The 20,112-nt window shown below is 39.3% G+C and overlaps 1 protein-coding gene across 2 annotated transcripts; it reads right to left on the reverse strand.

Moving 5' to 3' along the window:
- Positions 1–408: 408 nt before the first annotated feature.
- Positions 409–13,005, reverse strand: ten1 (TEN1 subunit of CST complex). 2 transcript variants are annotated; one of them, XM_073029913.1, is made up of 4 exons: positions 12,896–13,005; positions 4,855–4,958; positions 3,658–3,815; positions 409–783 (listed from the first exon to the last, which is right to left on the reverse strand). In XM_073029913.1, exons 2-4 carry the CDS (start codon positions 4,941–4,943, stop codon positions 629–631), a joined length of 402 nt encoding a protein of 133 aa, XP_072886014.1. In that variant the 5' UTR covers positions 4,944–4,958; positions 12,896–13,005; the 3' UTR covers positions 409–628. The 2 variants fall into 2 exon arrangements, with proteins under 2 accessions (XP_072886014.1, XP_072886016.1); XM_073029915.1 differs by lacking the exon at positions 12,896–13,005 and adding an exon at positions 12,505–12,632.
- Between the last annotated feature and the right edge of the window lie 7,107 nt (positions 13,006–20,112).

Raw genomic sequence — 20,112 nt, forward strand, 5'->3', positions numbered from 1 at the left:
GCATACCTGATCAATAAGACAATCTCAGCTGTATCCTAAGGAAAACATGCTCTATTTCTCTCTGAAGAATATTTGGGTACCTTTTATACTTGCATCGATTATCTTGATGTAGGTTATTTAAAGCACATTCATGCAGAGCACTGCACTGATGACTTATTCCATAGAGGCAGCAAAAACAAGGAACTTCTGGTCTTAATCATAGACAGAAAGCAAATTTGCAAAATAATGGGTAATACACTCTCAAATTGAAAACATTATGGGCAAAATCCAGCTTCCTTTCTCTGATGCAGTGTGGGTTAAAACCAAGAACTCATGATATACAACATCACTAAAGTGGCTGTTTAGGAATGGTACTCAAAAAACACTCCAGAAATGCAAGTGCTGGAAGTCCTAAATACACAAGTCAGCAACTTCCCAAAGCTATTTTAATTTGAATTTCACAAACATTTTTGTAAAGCAAAATTGTTACTTTTAAAAGGCAAGGTAAGCACAACATACAGAAAGCAGACTATATGTTCAGCACCAGCCCAAAACAGAGGAATCAGACAGTTGTAATTAAAAGCAGCTGTCACACCTGCAAGGTACTTTGAGAAACTGCAATACCAATGGCATGTTTGCATATGCACATTCACACATCTCTTCTGTCTGCTATCTCAGTTTCAAGGGCAGTTCTGTCTCTTTGTTGGAGGTACTTTCTCTGTTCCTGTACAGCACGTTCCAGTAATGGTAAGTCAACTCCATCCGCATTAATTAGTAGCCGAGCCTGGATCACAGGAACATTGCCTAAAAATAACGCCAAGTTAATATCCAACCAATTAAAACAACTGAAGAAAGTGCAAAAAGCAATGGAACTGATTGGAAGTTTCCAAAGCCCTATGGTGAACTTCATCTCTTTGCAGCTGCTCTCTTTGCCCTTGTACACCGAGCAAGTAAGAAAATAGCTGTCGTCATCCAATTTAAATATACTGCACAATGAAACACAGTCCAAATTTACGAAGTAGTATTCAATAGAAATCAAAGACCAAGAGACAAATATTCCAATGAGGCCTTTAATCTCCCTACTGGCTCTTCTATACAAGGGAAACTTAAATGAAACAATTTAAGACAACAATGGACCAACAAGATAATGGCTCTGTTCCAAACCATTTCAAAACTTGCCCCATTTGTTGACTCCTTACAAAAACTTGATCAGACAATAACTTGCCCATGTTAAATCACTACTAATCAGCATGCATCTGGAAGAATATTTGGCAACTTTCATGAGAGAAAGCTTACAAATGTGATTTTTGTTTTTCCCTTGCTAAACTGTATCCAATATTTATTATATATGAAAGAGATAATAGCAATTTGCTTATAACACATTACTTTATCTGCATAAAGTTTAACTAGGGTTTCCAATGCCACATTCAAGTGAATGGATGGGGTTCAAAGCAAGAACAATGAGGGAGACAGATATTGCAGGTCAAGCAAAAGGAATAGATTACATCTAATGAAACGAGACCAATTTAAATAAGATTCAAGATTGTTTAATGTCATTTCCAGAACACAAGCGTGAAGGAGAAAGAAATAATTGTTACTCTGGACCTGATGCAGCACAAAATAAAAACTCAGTAAGATAAAGAACAGAACAATAATAATAAAAAATACAATACATACAAAAGCATACGATAGCTTATACACACAGATCGATTGTACATTCATAAAGTAACACTGGGCACAGGAGTGACTGTACATAAAATAAGCAATAAAATACATAACTGCACCTTTTTAAATAATCTTAAGCTACTGATCTTCAGCGAAAAATGTCATATTACAGTAAAGGATAGGAATCAGCTATTAGAAGGACATTCAGAGGTAAAGTGGGAGACAGACAGTTTGACATTCATTACAGAAGTACAAGTTGCAGTGTGGAATTAAAAATGCAGAGAAACAAACTAAATAGCATAATTTTACAGGGGAGTTGGGAAGAAAGTACACAAATCTTTGAAAGTGTTAAGGAAAGCTAATATCTGCTAAAAACATATGGGATGCTTGGCTATGTAAATAACAGCATGGAATATAAAATCCAAAGAACTTATGCTGCAAGTAATTAGGAAAGCTAACAGAATGTTATTGTTCGTTGCTAGGGTAATTGAATGCAAAACTATGGAAGTTATGCTTCAGTTATACAGAGCACTGGTGAGAGCACATCTGGAATATCTGTACAGAATTAGCCTTCTTATTTGAGGAAGGATGTGAATTCATTTGGAACAATTCAGAGATAGTGCACCAGACCAACACTTGAAATGGAATAGTTGCTTTTGAGCGAAAGTTGGATAGGCTACATTAGTATCCACAGGAGCTTAGTAGAGTGAGAAGAGCCTTGATTGAATCAAAAGATCATGGGGTCTTGACAGGGTAGATGTGGATTACACAAGAGGCTGCAGATGCTGGAATCTGAAGCAACCCCAAATGCTGAAGGAACTCAACTGTTCAAGCAGCCTCTCTGGAGGAAAATGGACAATCAATGTTTCAGGTCAAGACCCTTCATTTGTACTGGAAAGAGGGGGAGATAGCCAGTATAAGAAGGTGAGGCCAAGATGTGAAACAATGGCTAACAGGCAATAAGCGGAGCCAGGTGAAGAGGCACAGAGGAGAGTGGGAATAGTGCCAGAAGTTGGGAGGTGATTGGTGGAGGTGACAAAAGGTTGAAGATAACAGACTCTGATTGGAGAGGAAGATGGAACATGGATTCAAGTAAGGGAAGTGGGGAGGGCATATGTAAATAGTAGCTGAGGGGAACCACTGGGAGGAATGTGTAAGTGAAAGGCAAATGGAAGGGCTGGAGGAGGGCAAAGGCAAAGGGCAATGAGGTATGGGGTGAGTGTAGGAAGAACACTTATAGACCACGGAGAGAAAAGAGTTGGGGGGGGAGGAATTAACCAAAGATTGGAGAACCCAATGTTCATGCCATTGGTTTTGTAGGCCACCTAGATGGAAAATGAAATGCTGTTCCTCTAGCTTGTGTTTAGCCTCACCCTGATGGCAGAGTTGGCCGAGGATATGTTGAAGTGGGAATGGGGAGAAGAATTAAATGCTAGCATTTTAACTGAAATGATCAGAATTCAGAACGTTTGATGATTAGAATGTTTAGCACCTTTGATAATTCATCTGGTAATGAAATTCATGCACACATGCACCAGTGAAGTGACTGACTAACCAAAGAGTTTCAATTTCATAATTTTCCAAAGCTGCTGCTTGTTGTTGACAAACTGGGATTGTACTCTTTCTTAAATTTAGGTTGTACAGAGGGGAAAACTGGATTAAGCACTGACATCTGCTGGTCTTAAACCTGTATTACAGACAGTTTAAAAGCAAAGATGGAAATTGACATGCATGAGCTTGCATTGGCTACATGAGCAGCTTGCATTTATCTATCACCTATATTGTGGCAAAACATCCCATAATGCCTTACTGAACCAGTGTCAAATAAAATGTGAGACTGCACCAGAGAGGTATTAGAATAGATAGTCAAAAACAAAGATAGTGTTATAGAAGCTTTAAAGACTAAAGCTGTTTTCAGTCTATGAAAGAAGCCACATTGGAGAAATTCAGTAAAATTGTGCAAAAGATGGAGATGAAATGATTATTTTTATTTTTGAAGCTTCCCCACTCTACCTGTTGTGGTTTCCAGCTCTCCAAGTACCATATATTTTGCTCCAATCTGAACTTCAAATGGTTCCACCAGTGAAGTAAGGACCCGAAGATAGTAATCAATTGAGTTGTGACGAACAGAGAGATCTGCCTTCGATATCTCAGCATCATAGTCAGTTAACCTACAATATAAAAGGTTTAAGTGGAGAAGGTGACATCACGGACAGCATTTGATACACCAGAGAGGCAGGCTTAAGAATTTTACCTGTTACTTTATACATGATTTGAGAGATCTATCAGTTTTCAAGATTTACTGTCCAGATCTACACAATTATAAATTTCTACATTTGACAAACAATGCTGTTTAGTGTGGAAAAAGGACTTATCAATTTACCATTCTGGTATTACAAAATGCATTATTTCTTGAAGAATCAATGGACAACTGAGCTATGACAAATGGGTAAGAGTTTACATCACAATCCTCGTATAACACAAAATTTAAAACCTACTGGCTATTCAGCCCAAATGGCCCACATCACTCTTTACACACACGGAACCAGAATCACAATCAGTTTTATTATTATTGCATTAGCATGAAATTTGTTGTGCCTGTGATGGAGCTGACTGAGTCTACAACCCTCTATAGCAGGGGTTCCCAACCTGGGGCCCACAAACCCCTCAGTTAATGGTAAGGGTCCATGGCATAAAAAACATTGGGAAACCCTGATCTACAACCTCTTGCAATTCTGTGCATTGGAAACTTCATATTAGGCTGTGATGCAACCACTTACTATCACCTCCCTCCACATTCTGTTTCTTTCATTGAAAATGCATCAACTTAGCTTCTAAAGTGTCAACAAATATACAAGTATAAAGCTAAAATACACTGAAAATGTTTGCAATTAATACCATATGCTATAATGACTCGGGCCAAGGAATCAAAAACCAAACATTCTAAAACACAGGTCTGTAAACAGTCATTCCATATGGAATGATTATTGATTGGATACATAATGGCAATGGCAGTCAAAGTTTGTAGCCAGTCAGATACTGTTATTCAAGAAGCAAAGGTGGGGAAGGATAAATAAACTAGATTGGTGTGAAAAGAATTCTGGCTAGAGTTTCTTTAATTAATTACTTCCCTATAAAAAAGAATGCAAGGGAAGGCAAAGTGAGTGTTGATGTAGACACTATACTAATCATACACCTTTCTACACATACCTGCCAAAGGTTCTCACCGCACTTCCTTCATTCACTGTACCTGAACAAATCTCCCACAAAAAGTGAAAGACACCAGGCTGTGGTAGCATTTTTCTCCAATTTCTCTGTTTAAGGGAGAGAAAAAAAATTAAATCAGCTTCATTAGTCAAGAGAAATTTATTGATTACATTCAAGGTACAAAACATACAAAGTGGTTATGAGGGAGTTTCAGGCATGGCTATCACTCAGCACCTGGCAGCAGCATGTGTTACACCATTAATCCTTCATTAATCCTTCACTGGAGCAAATAGCTGGCAATAATGCTTCTAAGTTTACAATAAAAGTGATTTCTAAAGGAAAAAGATTAAATACAGTGCTGGATGAATTTTTCCACCATGAGGCACATATCAATCAATTGACTATATCCTTGAGCTCTTAAGGTCAGAAGAAGCAAATTGGGTAATTATATTCAATAATTCTGATTTATTGACTTTCACAACATTATACAAAAAGATAAATACCCTCCGAAGGGGCCAAACACACAAGTACAGAAGAACATACAAATGATTCATCTTCTGATACCCAAATTGAGGGGAAAAAATGGGAGTCTGAAACATACTGGCCCTTTGACGCATCAAGATCACAACAACCATGTTTGTACACTTCTGCTGCATTAGAATGATTGTTGCACAACCTTCCTAGTACAGAGACCTGGTAACTGACTAACTACAACATCTACCTGAACCTTAGCAGCATCAGTAGGGACCCATGTTCTGAACTTGTGAAATATGGCTTAATGGTGGATTGTCAGACTTTGTTAAGAAAAGCTAAAGCACAACAAAAGATCACAATTACAACAGCATTTTGCACACTTAGCTTGGATGACTTCCAGTGCTACACGAGTACAGGGATAGGAATGTGTGGCCAAGGATTGGAGTAGGAGGGAGGATTTGTATTTTTGGATTACCTGGACCACTTCTACAGTAAGTAGGAGCTGTACAAATTAGATGGACTGCAAATGAACTGGAATGGTCCAGCATTCTGCAGAGATTTTAAACCAATTTGGCAGAAGAATGTGATGTAAAGTGGATACTCCCCAATGCCATTAGGCTTTACAATTCTACCGCCAGGACTTAAGAACTTTTTAAAAGCTATTATTAATGCTTTTTGAGATAGTGATTTAGATGCATATCATATTTTTTTACTGAGTTAAGTATTGTATGTAATTAGTTTTGCTACAACAAGTGTATGGGACATTGGAAAAAAGTTGAATTTCCCCATGGGGATGAATAAAGTATCTATCTATCTATCTATATTCAGTTGGGGGAGAGATACAATCAAATGCAGAAGGAAAACTGAGCTAATTCATTAGGTAGAACAGACAGTTGTGGCAGGAATTACGGGAAAGTTACATACATGGATAGAGCGTTGGTTGATTGGCAGGAAACAGAGAGTGGGAATAAAGGGATCCCTTTCTGGTTGGCTGCCGGTTACCAGTGGTGTTCCACAGGGGTCCGTGTTGGGGCCGCTTCTTTTTACGTTGTATATCAACGATTTGGATTATGGAATAGATGGCTTTGTGGATAAGTTTGCTGATGATACAAAGATAGGTGGAGGGGCCGGTAGTGCTGAGGAAACAGAGTCTGCAGAGAGACTTGGATAGATTGGGGGAATGGGCAAAGAAGTGGCAAATGAATTACAATGTCGGAAAGTGTACGGTCATGCACTTTGGTAGAAGAAATAAATGGGCAGATTATTATTTAAATGGGGAGAGAATTCAAAGTTCTGAGATGTAACGGGACTTGGGAGTCCTCGTGCAGGATACCCTTAAGGTTAACCTCCAGGTTGAGTCAGTGGTGAAGAAGGCAAATGCAATGTTGGCATTCATTTCTAAAGGAAGAGAGTATACGAGCAGGGATGTGATGTTGAGGCTCTATAAGGCACTGGTAAGACCTCACTTGGAATACTGTGTGCAGTTTTGGGCTTCTTATTTAAGAAAGGATGTGCTGACATTGGAGAGGGTTCAGAGAAGATTCACTAGAATGATTCCGGGAATGAGAGGGTTAACATATGAGGAACGTTTGACCACTCTGGGACTGTACTCCTTGGAGTTTAGAAGAATGAGGGGGGACCTCATAGAAACATTTCGAATGTTGAAAGGCATGGACAGAGTGGATGTGACAAAGTTGTTTCCCATGGTGGGGGAGTCTAGTACAAGAGGACATGACTTGAGGATTGCAGGGCACCCATTCAGAACAGAGATGCAAAAAAATTTTTTAGCCAGAGGGTGGTGAATCTATGGAATTTGTTGCCACAGGCGGCAGTGGAGGCCAAGTCATTGGGTGTATTTAAGGCAGAGATTGATAGGTATCTGAGTAGTCAGGGCATCAAAGGTTTTGGTGAGAAGGCGGGGAATGGGACTAAAGGGGAGATTGGATCAGCTCATGATGAAATGGCAGAACAGACTCGATGTGCTGAATGGCCGACTTCTGCTCCTTTGTCTTACGGTCTTATGGAATGCAACACTTAGATCTGATGAGCACAGACAGATGAATTTAGAGTACTAGTCAGTAAAAGGGTACATGATAGTGTTGCTATCAAAGTTATATGGCTAAAATGGCAGTTTAACATCCCAAGATATAGAATCTTCAGAAATTGCAGGGAAGGGCTGTAAAAAAAATCAGGCAGCATTAAGAATATTATCTTGAACCTTACTACAATAATGAGAGAGGAGATCTTAAAAGGCACTTCAAATGAGATATGGATAGTGTTCAGGAACAAAGAGCTCAATTTCACTAAGAGGGATAGGGATTTCAATTTGCAGGTAGATTGGGAAAATCAGGTTGGTGCTGAATCCCAAGAGAGAGAATTTGTAGAATGCCTACAAGATGGCTTTTTAGAGCAGCTTGTGGTTGAGCCCATGAGGAGATCAGTGATTCTGGATTGGGTGTTGTGTAATGAACCAGATTTGATCTAGGAGATTAAGGTAAAGGAACCCTTAAGAGACAGTGATCTTAATATGATAGAATTCACCCTGCAATTTGAGAGAGAGAAGCTCAAGTCAGATGCAACAATATTACAATGGAATAAAGGGAATTACAGAGGCTGAGAGGAGTTGGCCGAAGTTGATTGGAAGTGAACGCTAGTAGGGATGATAACAGAGCAGCAATGGCTGGAGTTTCTGGGAGCAATTCAGAAGGCACAGGATAGATACATCCCAAAGCAGTACTCTAAAAGCAGGATGACACAACTGTAGCTGACAAGGAAAGTGTAAATCAACATAAAAGCAAAGTGGCTGGTTTCTGTGAGATGCCAAGCTGTATCCACAACTTTGCAGTTTCTTGTGGTCTTGATCAAAGGGGTGCTTTCTCAGCCGTGGACCAGAACAGGCTACTGGTGATTTCACTCCAAGGCAGTAGAGCTTTCAACTTTCTCTACCTCAGAACTGTTGACATAAACAAGAGCCTGCCCACTGTTCTCCTTCCTGAGATCAATAACCAGGTCTTTTGTTTTACTGACATTGAGTGAGAGGTTGTTATGATATTAGGTGCTTTATCTTCTTCCCCTACTCTGACTCATTGTTATTTGAGATTCGTCTCACTACAACGGTGTCAACTGCAACTTGTAAATGGAATTACAGCAGGTTCTCACCACACAGTAACAAGTGCATAGGGAGGAGAGTAAGAGGCTGTGGACCAGCCTTGTGGGGCTTAGGTGTTGAGGATAATCATGGCAGAGGTGTTGCTCCCAAACCTTACTGATTTGTATTCTGTTGGTCAACAAGGATCCAGTTACAAAGGATGAGACCCAGATCTAGGAGTTTGGAAATGAGTTTGCATGGAATTATAGTATTGAAGGTGGAGCTGTAGTCAATAAACAACAGTCTAACATAGGTGTTTTTACTGTCTCAATGCTGCAGAGACAGCATAGGGCCATGAATCTGTTTTGGTAGTAGGTGAATTGAGAGAATTTGACAGTTGTAGGCAACAAGATAACATTGATCTGGTGGTAAGATGCTGAAAAGAACAACAGATGGAATTTAATCCCAGTAAATGCAAGATAATGCATTTGGGTTTGGATCTGTACAGTGGTAGTGCCCTATGGCGTACAGAGAAACAGAGGGACCTCAATTACAACTCAAGGTAGCAGTACAGGTTGATAAGGTGGTCAAAAAGACTCGGGGGATACTTGCCTTCATTAGCTTGAAGCAGAAAGATTGTGTACAACTTTATAAAGCATTGTCTATGTCACAGCTGGAGTATTGTGCATATTTCTGGTTATGCTGGTACTGTAGGAAAAGTGATTGCAGAGATTAACTAGGATGCTACCTGATATGTAGCTATTCAATTATAAGAGGCAACGTCTATTTTTCTTGAAGCAGAGAAGTACGGAGGAGTGGATGAGGAACACCTGACAGAGATGTACAAAATTATAAGGAGCTTAAATAGGGTAAACACAGTAAACTTCTCTCCATGGTAGAGGCATCTTATACCAGAGAGTTTAGGGAAGGAGTAAGTGGCTTAGAAGGAATCAAAGGAAGAATTTCAAGTTGAAATCTGAAATGCACTGCTTTAGAGTGTGATGAAGGCAGGTACTCTTACAACGTTAGTGTCTACATGAGCACATGATTTGCCAAAGCATAAAGGCTGCAGAACAAATATCGGTAAATGGGATTAGTGTACATGGGTACAATGGTTGGCAAGTACACAGTGAGCAAAAGGCCAGGTTTCTGGGCTCTATAACCAAAGGAGAGCTCAAGATCAGATCCTTCAATGTAATTTGACAAGTCAAAATCTCCAGCCTATTGAACCATTCAAATTTAAAGGCCTAATACATTCTGGGACTTTATGTAATTTATGAAATAATTCAAGTGTTTCATCTACAATTTATGGAACTTTTGAATTTGGTCACCCCATTACAATAAGGGATTTTTAAGAACACAAGGGATATTTACCAGCTATTAATTTTAAGAGATTTCAAATACGGGGGGGGGGGGAAGAATCAGAAATCGGATTATAAAATTTAACAGGCTTTGATAGCAAATAGAGAATGTTTACTGCCTCTGGTTGAGAAGTAATCAAAAAGCATCAACTTAACACTCTTCCTAAAAAGCAGCTTAAATGGAGGTATTGCATGTATGGTTATTGAAATTGTGTTCTACTGTGTATATTCACAATAACTATGCTGGTCCCCTCAACACTGCCAATGGGTTCCCAGTCTTCATTAGTCACAAATTCAAACATTAAACAAATGGTTGTTGAGTGTACAGATAAAGACATCTGGGATATTGCTATTATTTTTAATTTTCTTGTATTCGCAAATGTTAGTTATTAAATTGAGACATTGGCAGCAAATCAGCCATATTTTCTGACCAAGAAAGAAAATGAAATCTACAGACTTAGATACAAATAAATCTTACACATACATTCATCTATATGTTATAAACATCCTTTTACAATCTAGCACCCATGAAAGAAACTCTAATTCAATAGCAGAAACCAGATTGAATTGTGTGCTTTCCTGAGACTTAGTTAAGAATGGACCTTATCTTAATCACCTGGAAAGCTGCAAGTGTTAATTTGGTTGTTTAATGCAGCTAAGGAGGGGTCCCTAGAAAATTCACATAGCCCTTCAAACTGTACCCAATTAGGGCAAACTCAACATGAGCCAGAGATTTAGTATATTCCTACAGAATTTTCTTCACCTCAAGTATTATTCCTTTTTCATGGAAGTATCCTTTTTAAGCAAATTCTGGTTAAGCCATAATAGACATGACAAAAAATTGACTCCATTTATCAATTGCAGGCATTCTAAAATAGTTGTTGAGCCCTGATCAGCATATTCAGGACTTCTGTTGGATCACTTTCAGTACCGCAAATTCACTTCCAATCCCTCATCTCAATAAGAACATACTTTTGGCAGACAATAACTAGGTGCACGCTAAACTTCTCTCAGTGAACTATCCTCAGATTATCCGAGGAGTTTTATTTACAAAGGACATAGATAACTCGATTTTCCTTTGGACATATAATATTTATGATTAAATGCAAGAATTTAGTGAACCAGTTCACGGCTACAAAGGGGCTCCTATAACTACAAAACCACATCTTACAGCATACCCCTATACTCTGGCGCTATACCCCTATACTCAGAAGCTTTATATGCTTGCACTTGTAGACAAACAAGGAAAAGCAAGTGGAAGGTGGGGATACATTGATAGGATAGTAAGAATTACATACAAATGAGATTCCATATATTTGTGTGCTAATTCTGTGCAAAGACTAGTGTCTAATTGCCTTGGCTTCTCTTGCCACTGTACAAGACATCATCCTGTCAAAACCATATGGAAGATAGTATGGGCTGTTAGTTCGACACTATTACAGTTCAGAGTGTTCCGGAGTGTGAAGTTCAATTCCGGCATCAGTCTCTATGGAGTCGCTGTACATCCTCCCCATGGAATTCATGGGTTTACCCCAGGTGCTCAAGTTCCTTCCACAGTCCAAAGTGGGTTGATTGGACATTGCAAACTGTCCTGTGAATAGGTTAGGGTTAAATTGGGGTTGTTGGCAACTGCAGGGCAGTGTGGCTCGAGGGGCCAAAAGGGCCTATTCCATGCTGTAAGAAAATAAACTCCAAATAAGGTAACTTGCACTTCTAGGAACTGTGATGTTGGCTAAGAGAGAATGGGGCATGAAGTGTTTTGCTGTAGAGATTGTTAAAATATATAAACCACACATTTTGGGGTGAAACACCCCTTTTCTATTGTAATCTACTAGGTTCTAAATAAATATAACCACGAGAAAGGCTGCAGTTACTGGAAGTACAAAGCAACACACACAAAATGCTGGAGAAATTTAGCAAGTCAGGCAGCATCTACGGAAATGAATAAACAGTCGACGTTTCCGGCCGAAACTCTTCCTCAGGACTGGAATGGAAGGGTCTCGGTCCAATATGTTGACTATTTATTAATTTCCATATTTGCTGTCTGACTTGCTGAGTTCCTCTGGCATTTTGCGTGCGTGTTCTAAATAAATATAGATGTCTATACCTGAGATTAAACAAAACTACATGGCTAATAAAACAATACCAGATTGATTCCTGGGATGGCAGGACTTTCATATGAAGAAAGACTGGATCGACTAGGCTTATACTCACTGGAATTTAGAAGATTGAGGGGGGATCTTATTGAAACGTATAAAATTCTAAAAGGATTGGACAGGCTAGATGCAGGAAGATTGTTTCCGATGTTGGGGAAGTCCAGAACAAGGGGTCACAGTTTAAGGATAAAGGGGAAGCCTTTTAGGACCGAGATGAGGAAAAACTTCTTCACACAGAGAGTGGTGAATCTGTGGAATTCTCTGCCACAGGAAACAGTTGAGGCCGGTTCACTGGCTATATTTAAGAGGAAGTTAGATATGGCCCTTGTGGCTAAAGGGATCAGGGGGTATGGAGAGAAAGCAGGTACAGGGTTCTGAGTTGGATGATCAGCCATGATCATACTGAATGGCGGTGCAGGCTCGAAGGGCCGAATGGCCTGCTCCTGCACCTATTTTCTATGTTTCTATATTAATAGAGCGGGGGTTTTAAGGCAGATGAACATGTTGAAAATCTCCTCGGCTGCTTAAATTTTGTGTAACAACGCACGATGAATTAAAACTTTATTTTACTTACTATAAAAATTTGATACTTCCCTGAGTGATTAACTTTTTGCCTGATGATGGTTCAAGTCTGTGTTGAATTGAGGAGCAAGCAGAGAAACAGCGCCGTGTTTTCCATTTCTACTTTATCAGCAGTGCTTGTTAAATACTTCAAACTCCTCTTTACAAGTGTATTTGTTTCTTTATTCCTAGGCCACCAGTCTCTACTCCCTCGGTTCTACTGTATCAAAGCTCCCGCTTCTCCCAAATCCGTCCCTTCATTCAACTTCCGTCCTGAGACCCGCCCCCCTCAGCAACAGCCGCACACTCCTCGTCCTCGTATCCATTTCCCCACACCCACCCTGAAGGTAAGGAAATTCTTGAAAATATATTTAAAAATTATAGCAACCGGAACAACTACTAACCTTGATCCGCCATTCAAGGCGAAGCTGTCGACATCTCAGACGACTCGTTCAACTCTGCGCAAGCGCATTTCCTCTCCGGGTCGAGCTGGGCCACAAGGTCAGGTGATTGTAACCATGACCACCGGAGGCAGAACTGCGTCCCTGATAACGCTTCTCTGGACTTCCTTGACAGGTATCGGTACCAGGCGCAGTACTCCCGCCAGGCTCTTTTTTAATTATCTGAACTAGTTAATGTTTACCAATATTATTTTGGTGGATTCTAATATTATACACAAAACTTTCGAGAGAGATGTCAAATTGATTCCCTCCCCACCCCAATCGCTCCTCGAATGGGTCTCTGAAAGAACCAAGACACTATTTCAAAGGGTAGGGAAGTTCTCACTGGGTGTCCTGTTTGTCAAAAACAAAAATAAGAAATGAAAATAGTTGGTCATTGGTTAATAGGACCTTGGAATGTACATATTTTGTCTGCCTTTGTATATTGACCAGTAATCTCAGCATTTGAGACTGCAAGGATTGAAAGGAAAGTTTTCCCAAGTTTGGACACAAAGAAGTGAAGGTGAGAGGGAAGGGAGAAATAGTCGGAGAACAAAATAAAGACATTTTAAGTGTGTTTTTATTTCGGGCAGGGATAATGTAACAAGGCAATGAAATTCAAAGGCAAGACAATTATTGAGGGTAGGATTTATATTGTCAGAAATATATGATAAAAATTAGGGGTCGTTGAATTCATGAAAAGAAATAGAGATTGCTATCATCAAGGATAAAAATACTCAGTGCAGAGAACAAGTGATCAAACTTGATTGAATAAAAGCAATGATTCTAAATGAGAAATGTGAAACTATATACGTAGAACATAGTACAGTACAGCATAGGAACAGGTTCTTCACCCCATGCTGTCATGCAGAACATGATGCCAAGTTAAACCACACATCTGTCTGCACATTGTCTAAATGCATCTTAATTATTGCTGTTGTATCTGCTTCAACTGCTTCACCAGACATTGTGTTCCAGGCAGCTGTTGCTCTCTATGTAACAAACAGCTTTCCTTGAAAATCATCTTTAAACTTGCTGAGTATGCTGTATAACTTCTTTACCACACTATCTACTTGGGTTGCCAGCATGAGGGAGCTATTGACTTGCACCCCAAGATCCCTCTGTACATTAGTGTATCAGCCCTGATTTTGCTGTCCTCCATCTCCTTTCCCTTGATGAATACTGATGTGAAGTGCTCATTTAGTATCCTGCCCACTTCCTCTATGGCTCTGGCCATAAATTCTCTCCTTTGTTCCTGAGTTGTCCTACCCTCTGCCTTGTTATGCTCTTGATTTTGGGATGTGTAGTGACTTCCAAGTACAATTCAGGAGCAACTGTTTGCCCTCCTGATCACCTGTTTCCTTTTTCCCTTCATGGTCTTCAAGGGCTCTGTCCAATTTCAGCCCCCTAAACCTTTTAGTTGCTTTCTTTTTGATTAAGTTTGTAATATTTATCTTTGTCCAAGGTTTCTGAACCTTGCCATTCTTGTGTTTATTTCTCATAGGAACATGTTGGTCTTGAATTCTGATCAGCTGGCCTTTAAATGACTCTCCCATGTCAGATGTGGACTTGCCCAATAACAGCCATTCCCAATCTACTCTCTCCAATTCCTGTCTAATACTTTTAATTAGCTTTTCTCCAATTTAGCACTCCCTTACCCCCTCCGAGGTCCATATCTTTATCTGTATCTATCTGAAAAGTTATGGAGTTTTGATTACTGCTTCCAAAAGTCTCTCCCACTTTTGATTCCATGGGTCCTGATACAGGATTTCAATAATCCCTTTTCTCTCACAGATGCTGCTCAGCCTGTTGAGTTTCTCCAGTAGATTGTGTGTTGCTCCAGATTCCAGCATCTGTCGTCTCTTGTGTCTGCAGAGAAGCAGAGAGTTGACTTACGAGGTGCTAACACCACCACCTTGGCATTTTGCACTGAATCAATGGTGGAAAGTACATCTTGCAATGAAGACAGCATTAAAGGATAGATGTCAAGCTCCTCAGCCTCTGTAAACTGAAATATAATAGAAGCCATGTTCATAAATGGAGAGGGTTAGTTATAGCCCATTTGTAAATTTTTAAAGGGACGTCATGATTGGAAAATGAAAGAGGTTAGCAAGAATAGCCCAGCAAGGGAGAGCACAAAATCAGGTAAATGGGGTTTTGCTTACTCGAAAAGAGTGGCAAGTTCCCCAGTGGTGCCTTTGGAGAAAGTACAGACAGAACCTGTAGGATAATCCAGAAAGGTGTCCAGTGATAGTGTGTGAGAGTACATAAGAATGTAGTAAAAAGGAAGTACAGTATAATGGTAGGAGGATTAATAAGAAAGGAGGAGAAATAGAAGTAGAAATGCGAAACAGTGAACTATATATGCATCTTAGCTAAAATGTTTAATTACTCTAACTGCCAGTAAGGCAATCATCTGTGGGGTATCCAATAGTGCAGTGGTCCAATACTGTGGACTAAATCTTTCAACAACAACAACCTTGTCCTGAGACCTCAGAATTTAAAGTTACCCGAATTAATATATGACAGCATTTATTTGAACTACATCTGACAAAGCAGACAAAACTGCACTATGAAACGAGAATCAAAAGCACAGTTTGGTAACGGAGCCGTATTCACACTGCTGTGAAATGCCAACTGTCCAGCAAAATCCAACACTCCAATGGATACAAGAAACAGCTCCAATGTCACAAAAGATAAAGAGCACCTGTGGAACATTGTAATCTGCATTCGGGCCTACCTGTTGCACAAAATAAAGTGTTTTTGAGATGTTGTCACCATTTTTCTTCTGTCACACAATCCACAATTTTAAAAGTAATTGATAATGTATTAGTGAGAACCAACTAACTTAATAGTAGGTCACACACATTATATTCCTCTTTCTGAGAGTATTAATGAGCAATTTAGAAGTATTTGGAATTTTTTGGTATTATTTTCAGGGCCAGTCCACAAATAAACAGATATTTTGAATTCTGTTTCACCTTTTAACCAATTGGGATTTTACCTTCGCAAACACAAGGAAATCTGCAGATGCTGGAAATTCAAGCAACACACACAAAATGCTGGTGGAACACAGCAGGCCAGGCAGCACCTATAGGAAGAAGTACAGTCAACATTTTGGGTCGAGACCCTTTGTCAGGAATAACGGAAAAAAGAGATAGCAAGAGATTTGAAAGGGGGAGGGGGAGACCGGAAATGATAGGAGAAGACGGGGGGGAGGGATGAAGCTAAGAGCTGGGAAGTTGATTGGCAAAAGGGATACAAGGCTAGAGAAGGGGGAGTATCATAGGATGGAAGGCCTTGGAAGAAAGAAGGGGAGGGGAGCACCAGAGAAAGATGGAGAATAGGCAAGGAGTTATTGTGAGAGGGAAAGAGTGAGAGAAAAAGGGAAAAAATAATAATATAAATAAATAAATAAATAGGGATGGGGTAAGAAGGGGAGGAGGGGCATTAACGGAAGTTAGAGAAATCAATGTTCATGCCATCAGGTTGGAGGCTACTCAGATGGAATATAAGTTGTTGTTCCTCCAACTTGAGTGTGGCTTCATCTTGACAGTAGAGGAGGCCATGGATTGACATAGCGGAATGGGAATGGTACGTGGAATAAGATGTTATCTTATGACTTTCTTTTGCTGTTCCATTCCCATAAACAATTTTGCTTCTGTGCTCATCAACTATTTCATCATTAATCCTGCAAGGATCCCAGGAAAAATAGCACTATACTTTTACTTTTCAATCTTTCTGTTAAGTATGGTTGAGCTAACTCAGTGTCATTAATCTGGTTAGAGACAGAATCGCATTGATCAGGTCATTTGCTTTTATCCCAGTGGAGGCAGCCCTATTTCATTAATATGATCTTCATCCTATTAATTTCAATAGACTGAATTCTAATAATTTAAGAAGGAGGCACATGAGAAGTATGAATAAGTTATGGAATAGATACAACTCCTGGTGGGGCAGAATAAGAAATTGCTGCAGAGCATTTTGCAGATGGCGCACATTGTGAACTCTGTGTGCTACCTGTGGAAATAATGAATATTCAGATTGGTAAGTGGGTGCAAATGAAACAAGTTGTTGTGCAGTAGATAGTGCCAAGCTTCTTTAGTGTTATAGAAGTTACTTTCATCCTGCCAAGCCGAAATATTACATCATACTCCTGATATGCCTCATGGAAAAGCTTCATAAATCAAGAAATGAATCAGTACCATCAGGAGGAGGTTCAGGAACCTGAAGACACACTCAATGTTTTAGGAATAGCTTCTTCCCCCTCTGCCACCAAATTTTGGAATGGCCTATGAACCCATGAATACAACTTCACTATTTTGCTCTGCTATTTATGTACTACTTACTTATTGATACCAAGATAATTTTGGCCATATGTGGTTTCAAGGTGCTTTATAAAAAAGTCAATTTAAATTAACTGTAATGCTTTCTTTTAATCAAATTTTCTAGTTCAAAGAAAAATTATTGAAGTTAATAGACTAGAACTGCATTGTAGGTTTTGCACTAATTTCTTATTTTAATTTATGGTAATTTTAAAAGTATTGCACTGTACTGCTGCGCAAAACAGCATATTATGTCAGTGATAATAAACCTGATTCTGATTCTGTTTCCTATCTTTTAGTCCGCACTTGCAACCATGGTATTTATAGTCCATTGATGTTTCTCACCTATTGTAAGTCTCAGGATACTGATGATGGAGGACTTGGCAACAATAATGCTGTTGAATGGCATAGGGAAATTATTAGACTTTGTGTTGTTGGAAATGGTCAAGCCTGGTAGGTACCTTGGTTAGCGCAATTGTGTTAGCCTATGCCCAAATGATGCCTATTTCTGGTTATGTGTAAGCTGAGGCTACCTTATTTCCAAAGAGTTTCAAAGATGATGATGGTGAAACTTTCAACTCATTTTTCTTCTCTTTATACTTTGATAAAGGATAACAGTGGCATTCACATGATCTGGGTGGAAAAACCATAAGGCCATAAAACATTGGGGCAGAATTATGCCATTCAGCCCATCAAACCAAACTAAGCACCAGTCACTAGTTTGTGAGTAAATGCCACTCGATAACAATGTTGTTGACTCCTTCCATCATTTTGCTGGTGAGTGCGAATAGAATGATAGGCCATTAATTAGCTGGAGTGGATTTGTCCTCCTTTTTCTAGGCTGGATGTACATAATTTTTCACAATATCAGGTAGACAACAGTATTCTCCTTGTACTGGAATAAGTTGATTGTATCCAGTGCAGTTAGACATTTCTGGATATGAAGTGCAGTGAATCTTACTATATAAATATTGGCTTCAGACCCTCCGAGAAAGTCCAAAATGAATATAAAACTTAGCTAAAGATGGTTGAAACTCTGCAGCTTTGTCTTCCAAAGAATCATACAGTGGGCTACGTCATCACTGTGGATGGAAATATTTATGGTGTCTTCATCTCAGTTGGTTGTTTAATTCTCCACAACAGTTTTTGACTGCTGTGAGTTTGATGTGATTTGTTTGTGATGAGATTACTTAGCTCTGTGGTATGTTTCTGTTGTTTAGCATGCATATACAGTTGTTCTTTAAAATGGCTTTACCTTTTTAGGGTATGACTGATGCTTCCCCAGCATACATTTTTACTCTGGTTAAACCAGTAGCTATCCTTGGTTCAATTGTAATGGTAGAATTTGGGATATGCTGAACTATGAGAACATAAATTTTGATTGAGTATAATTCTGATGCTGTCATGGTGCTTCACAGATGCCACATATTTGGCGGAGCATCACCTCACAAGGAGTGCATGGTAGAAATTTTTCCCATTACCAAATAGATAAGTTAGTAAGGGCAAAGAAAACATTTTTCCTTTGTATTGGATATCTCGTCAGCATTGAACTTCAAGACATAGCCAACTCATTCAGTATTGCTGAGCCACTCTTGGTGAAGGATGTTTAAATAACCCTGTAAGAGCACATTCTGCACCTTAGCTATTGTAAGCATTCTTGCAAGAGCTCTTCAATATGGACAGATACTGATTCATTACCTGAGAATTGATCAAAGTAAAAGGCAACAATGCGCAATACGCTGGAGGAACTCAGCAGGCCAGGCAGCATCTATGGAAAAGAGTACAGTCAACTTTTCAGGCCAAGACCCTTCACAGGTGCTGCTGAAGGGTTTTAACCTGAAATGTTGACTGTACTCTTTTCTATAGATGCTGCCTGGCCTGCTGAGTTCCTCCACCTTTTGTGTGTGTTGCTTGGGTTTCCAGCATCTGCAGATTTTCTCTTGAAAGTAATAGGCGGTAGGTTTCCTTATTATCATTAAAAGTCTTTGTTACTGAAATATTTCTGTAGGTTCTTTCTCCAAGTTGTATGCCCACATGCCCTCATTTTGGTCTATCCAGCCAGTGATTCAGGACATACCAAAATCTGAGTATTTTTTGTTGTAATTCTGTGAATATGATTTTGCTGCTTCATAGTCATGTGTGACGTCTTCTTAGTCATATGTCCACAGATGCATGTGAAGAATTTACAGGTTAGACTCCACATGGTGTGCTGCTGTGCTATGTGGCGTCGAATGAATGCCAAGTTACCTGATTGTAACATTTTGGTGTGTCATTTCAGTGGGAATTTAAGAAACAACGTTTGTATAGTCCAGACTTTTTCAAAAGGTAGATTTTTACAGTCTGCTATTTTTATCACTTCTTATTTGAGGCTTATTTGATTAATTGAAGTTAAATTCCCCTGATACAGTTGGATTTGAAGTCATGTATTTGGATCTTTAGATTTGATCTCTGGATTACTAGTCCACTAATTTAACCACTACTTTACCATTCTCTTGTAATCAATGGAGATAAACAAATCCTGTGTCTATTGCACTTTAGGTACAAATTGGTTAGTTTCATTAACTGAGTTTTATGCATGTTCATCAGCCACAATGAGGCATAATTGCCTCATGCAGATTGGAAGGGTTTTTTTGTGAGAGGAGGTGATTTATTGAGTTCTCTAAAATCCCGTCAAGATGAAGTTACTGAACCGTGAGCTTATTCCTTCCAGCCTATGGGAGTAAAGTGAAGTTGCAGAGCTTCTTGCAGAGGCAAAGATTAATGAAGCCAGGCACTCCAGGTTATTACACATAGAAGTTTTATATAAAAGAAGCAGGTTGAACACAATAATGTACAGAGAAAATGATGCAATTAATA

This window comes from Hemitrygon akajei, chromosome 26 (genome assembly GCF_048418815.1).
Source record: "Hemitrygon akajei chromosome 26, sHemAka1.3, whole genome shotgun sequence".
Classification (NCBI taxonomy): domain Eukaryota; kingdom Metazoa; phylum Chordata; class Chondrichthyes; order Myliobatiformes; family Dasyatidae; genus Hemitrygon; species Hemitrygon akajei.

Excerpts from the sequence above, each read along its gene's own strand:
- ten1 (XM_073029913.1), bottom strand. The coding sequence starts at position 4,943 with ATGCTACCACAGCCTGGTGTCTTTCACTTTTTGTGGGAGATTTGTTCA. Across the intron at positions 3,816-4,854 it reads GCGGTGAGAACCTTTGGCAG|GTTAACTGACTATGATGCTG; the intron begins GTATGTGTAGAA and ends TTTATATTGTAG. Across the intron at positions 784-3,657 it reads AGAGCTGGAAACCACAACAG|GCAATGTTCCTGTGATCCAG; the intron begins GTAGAGTGGGGA and ends CGTTATTTTTAG.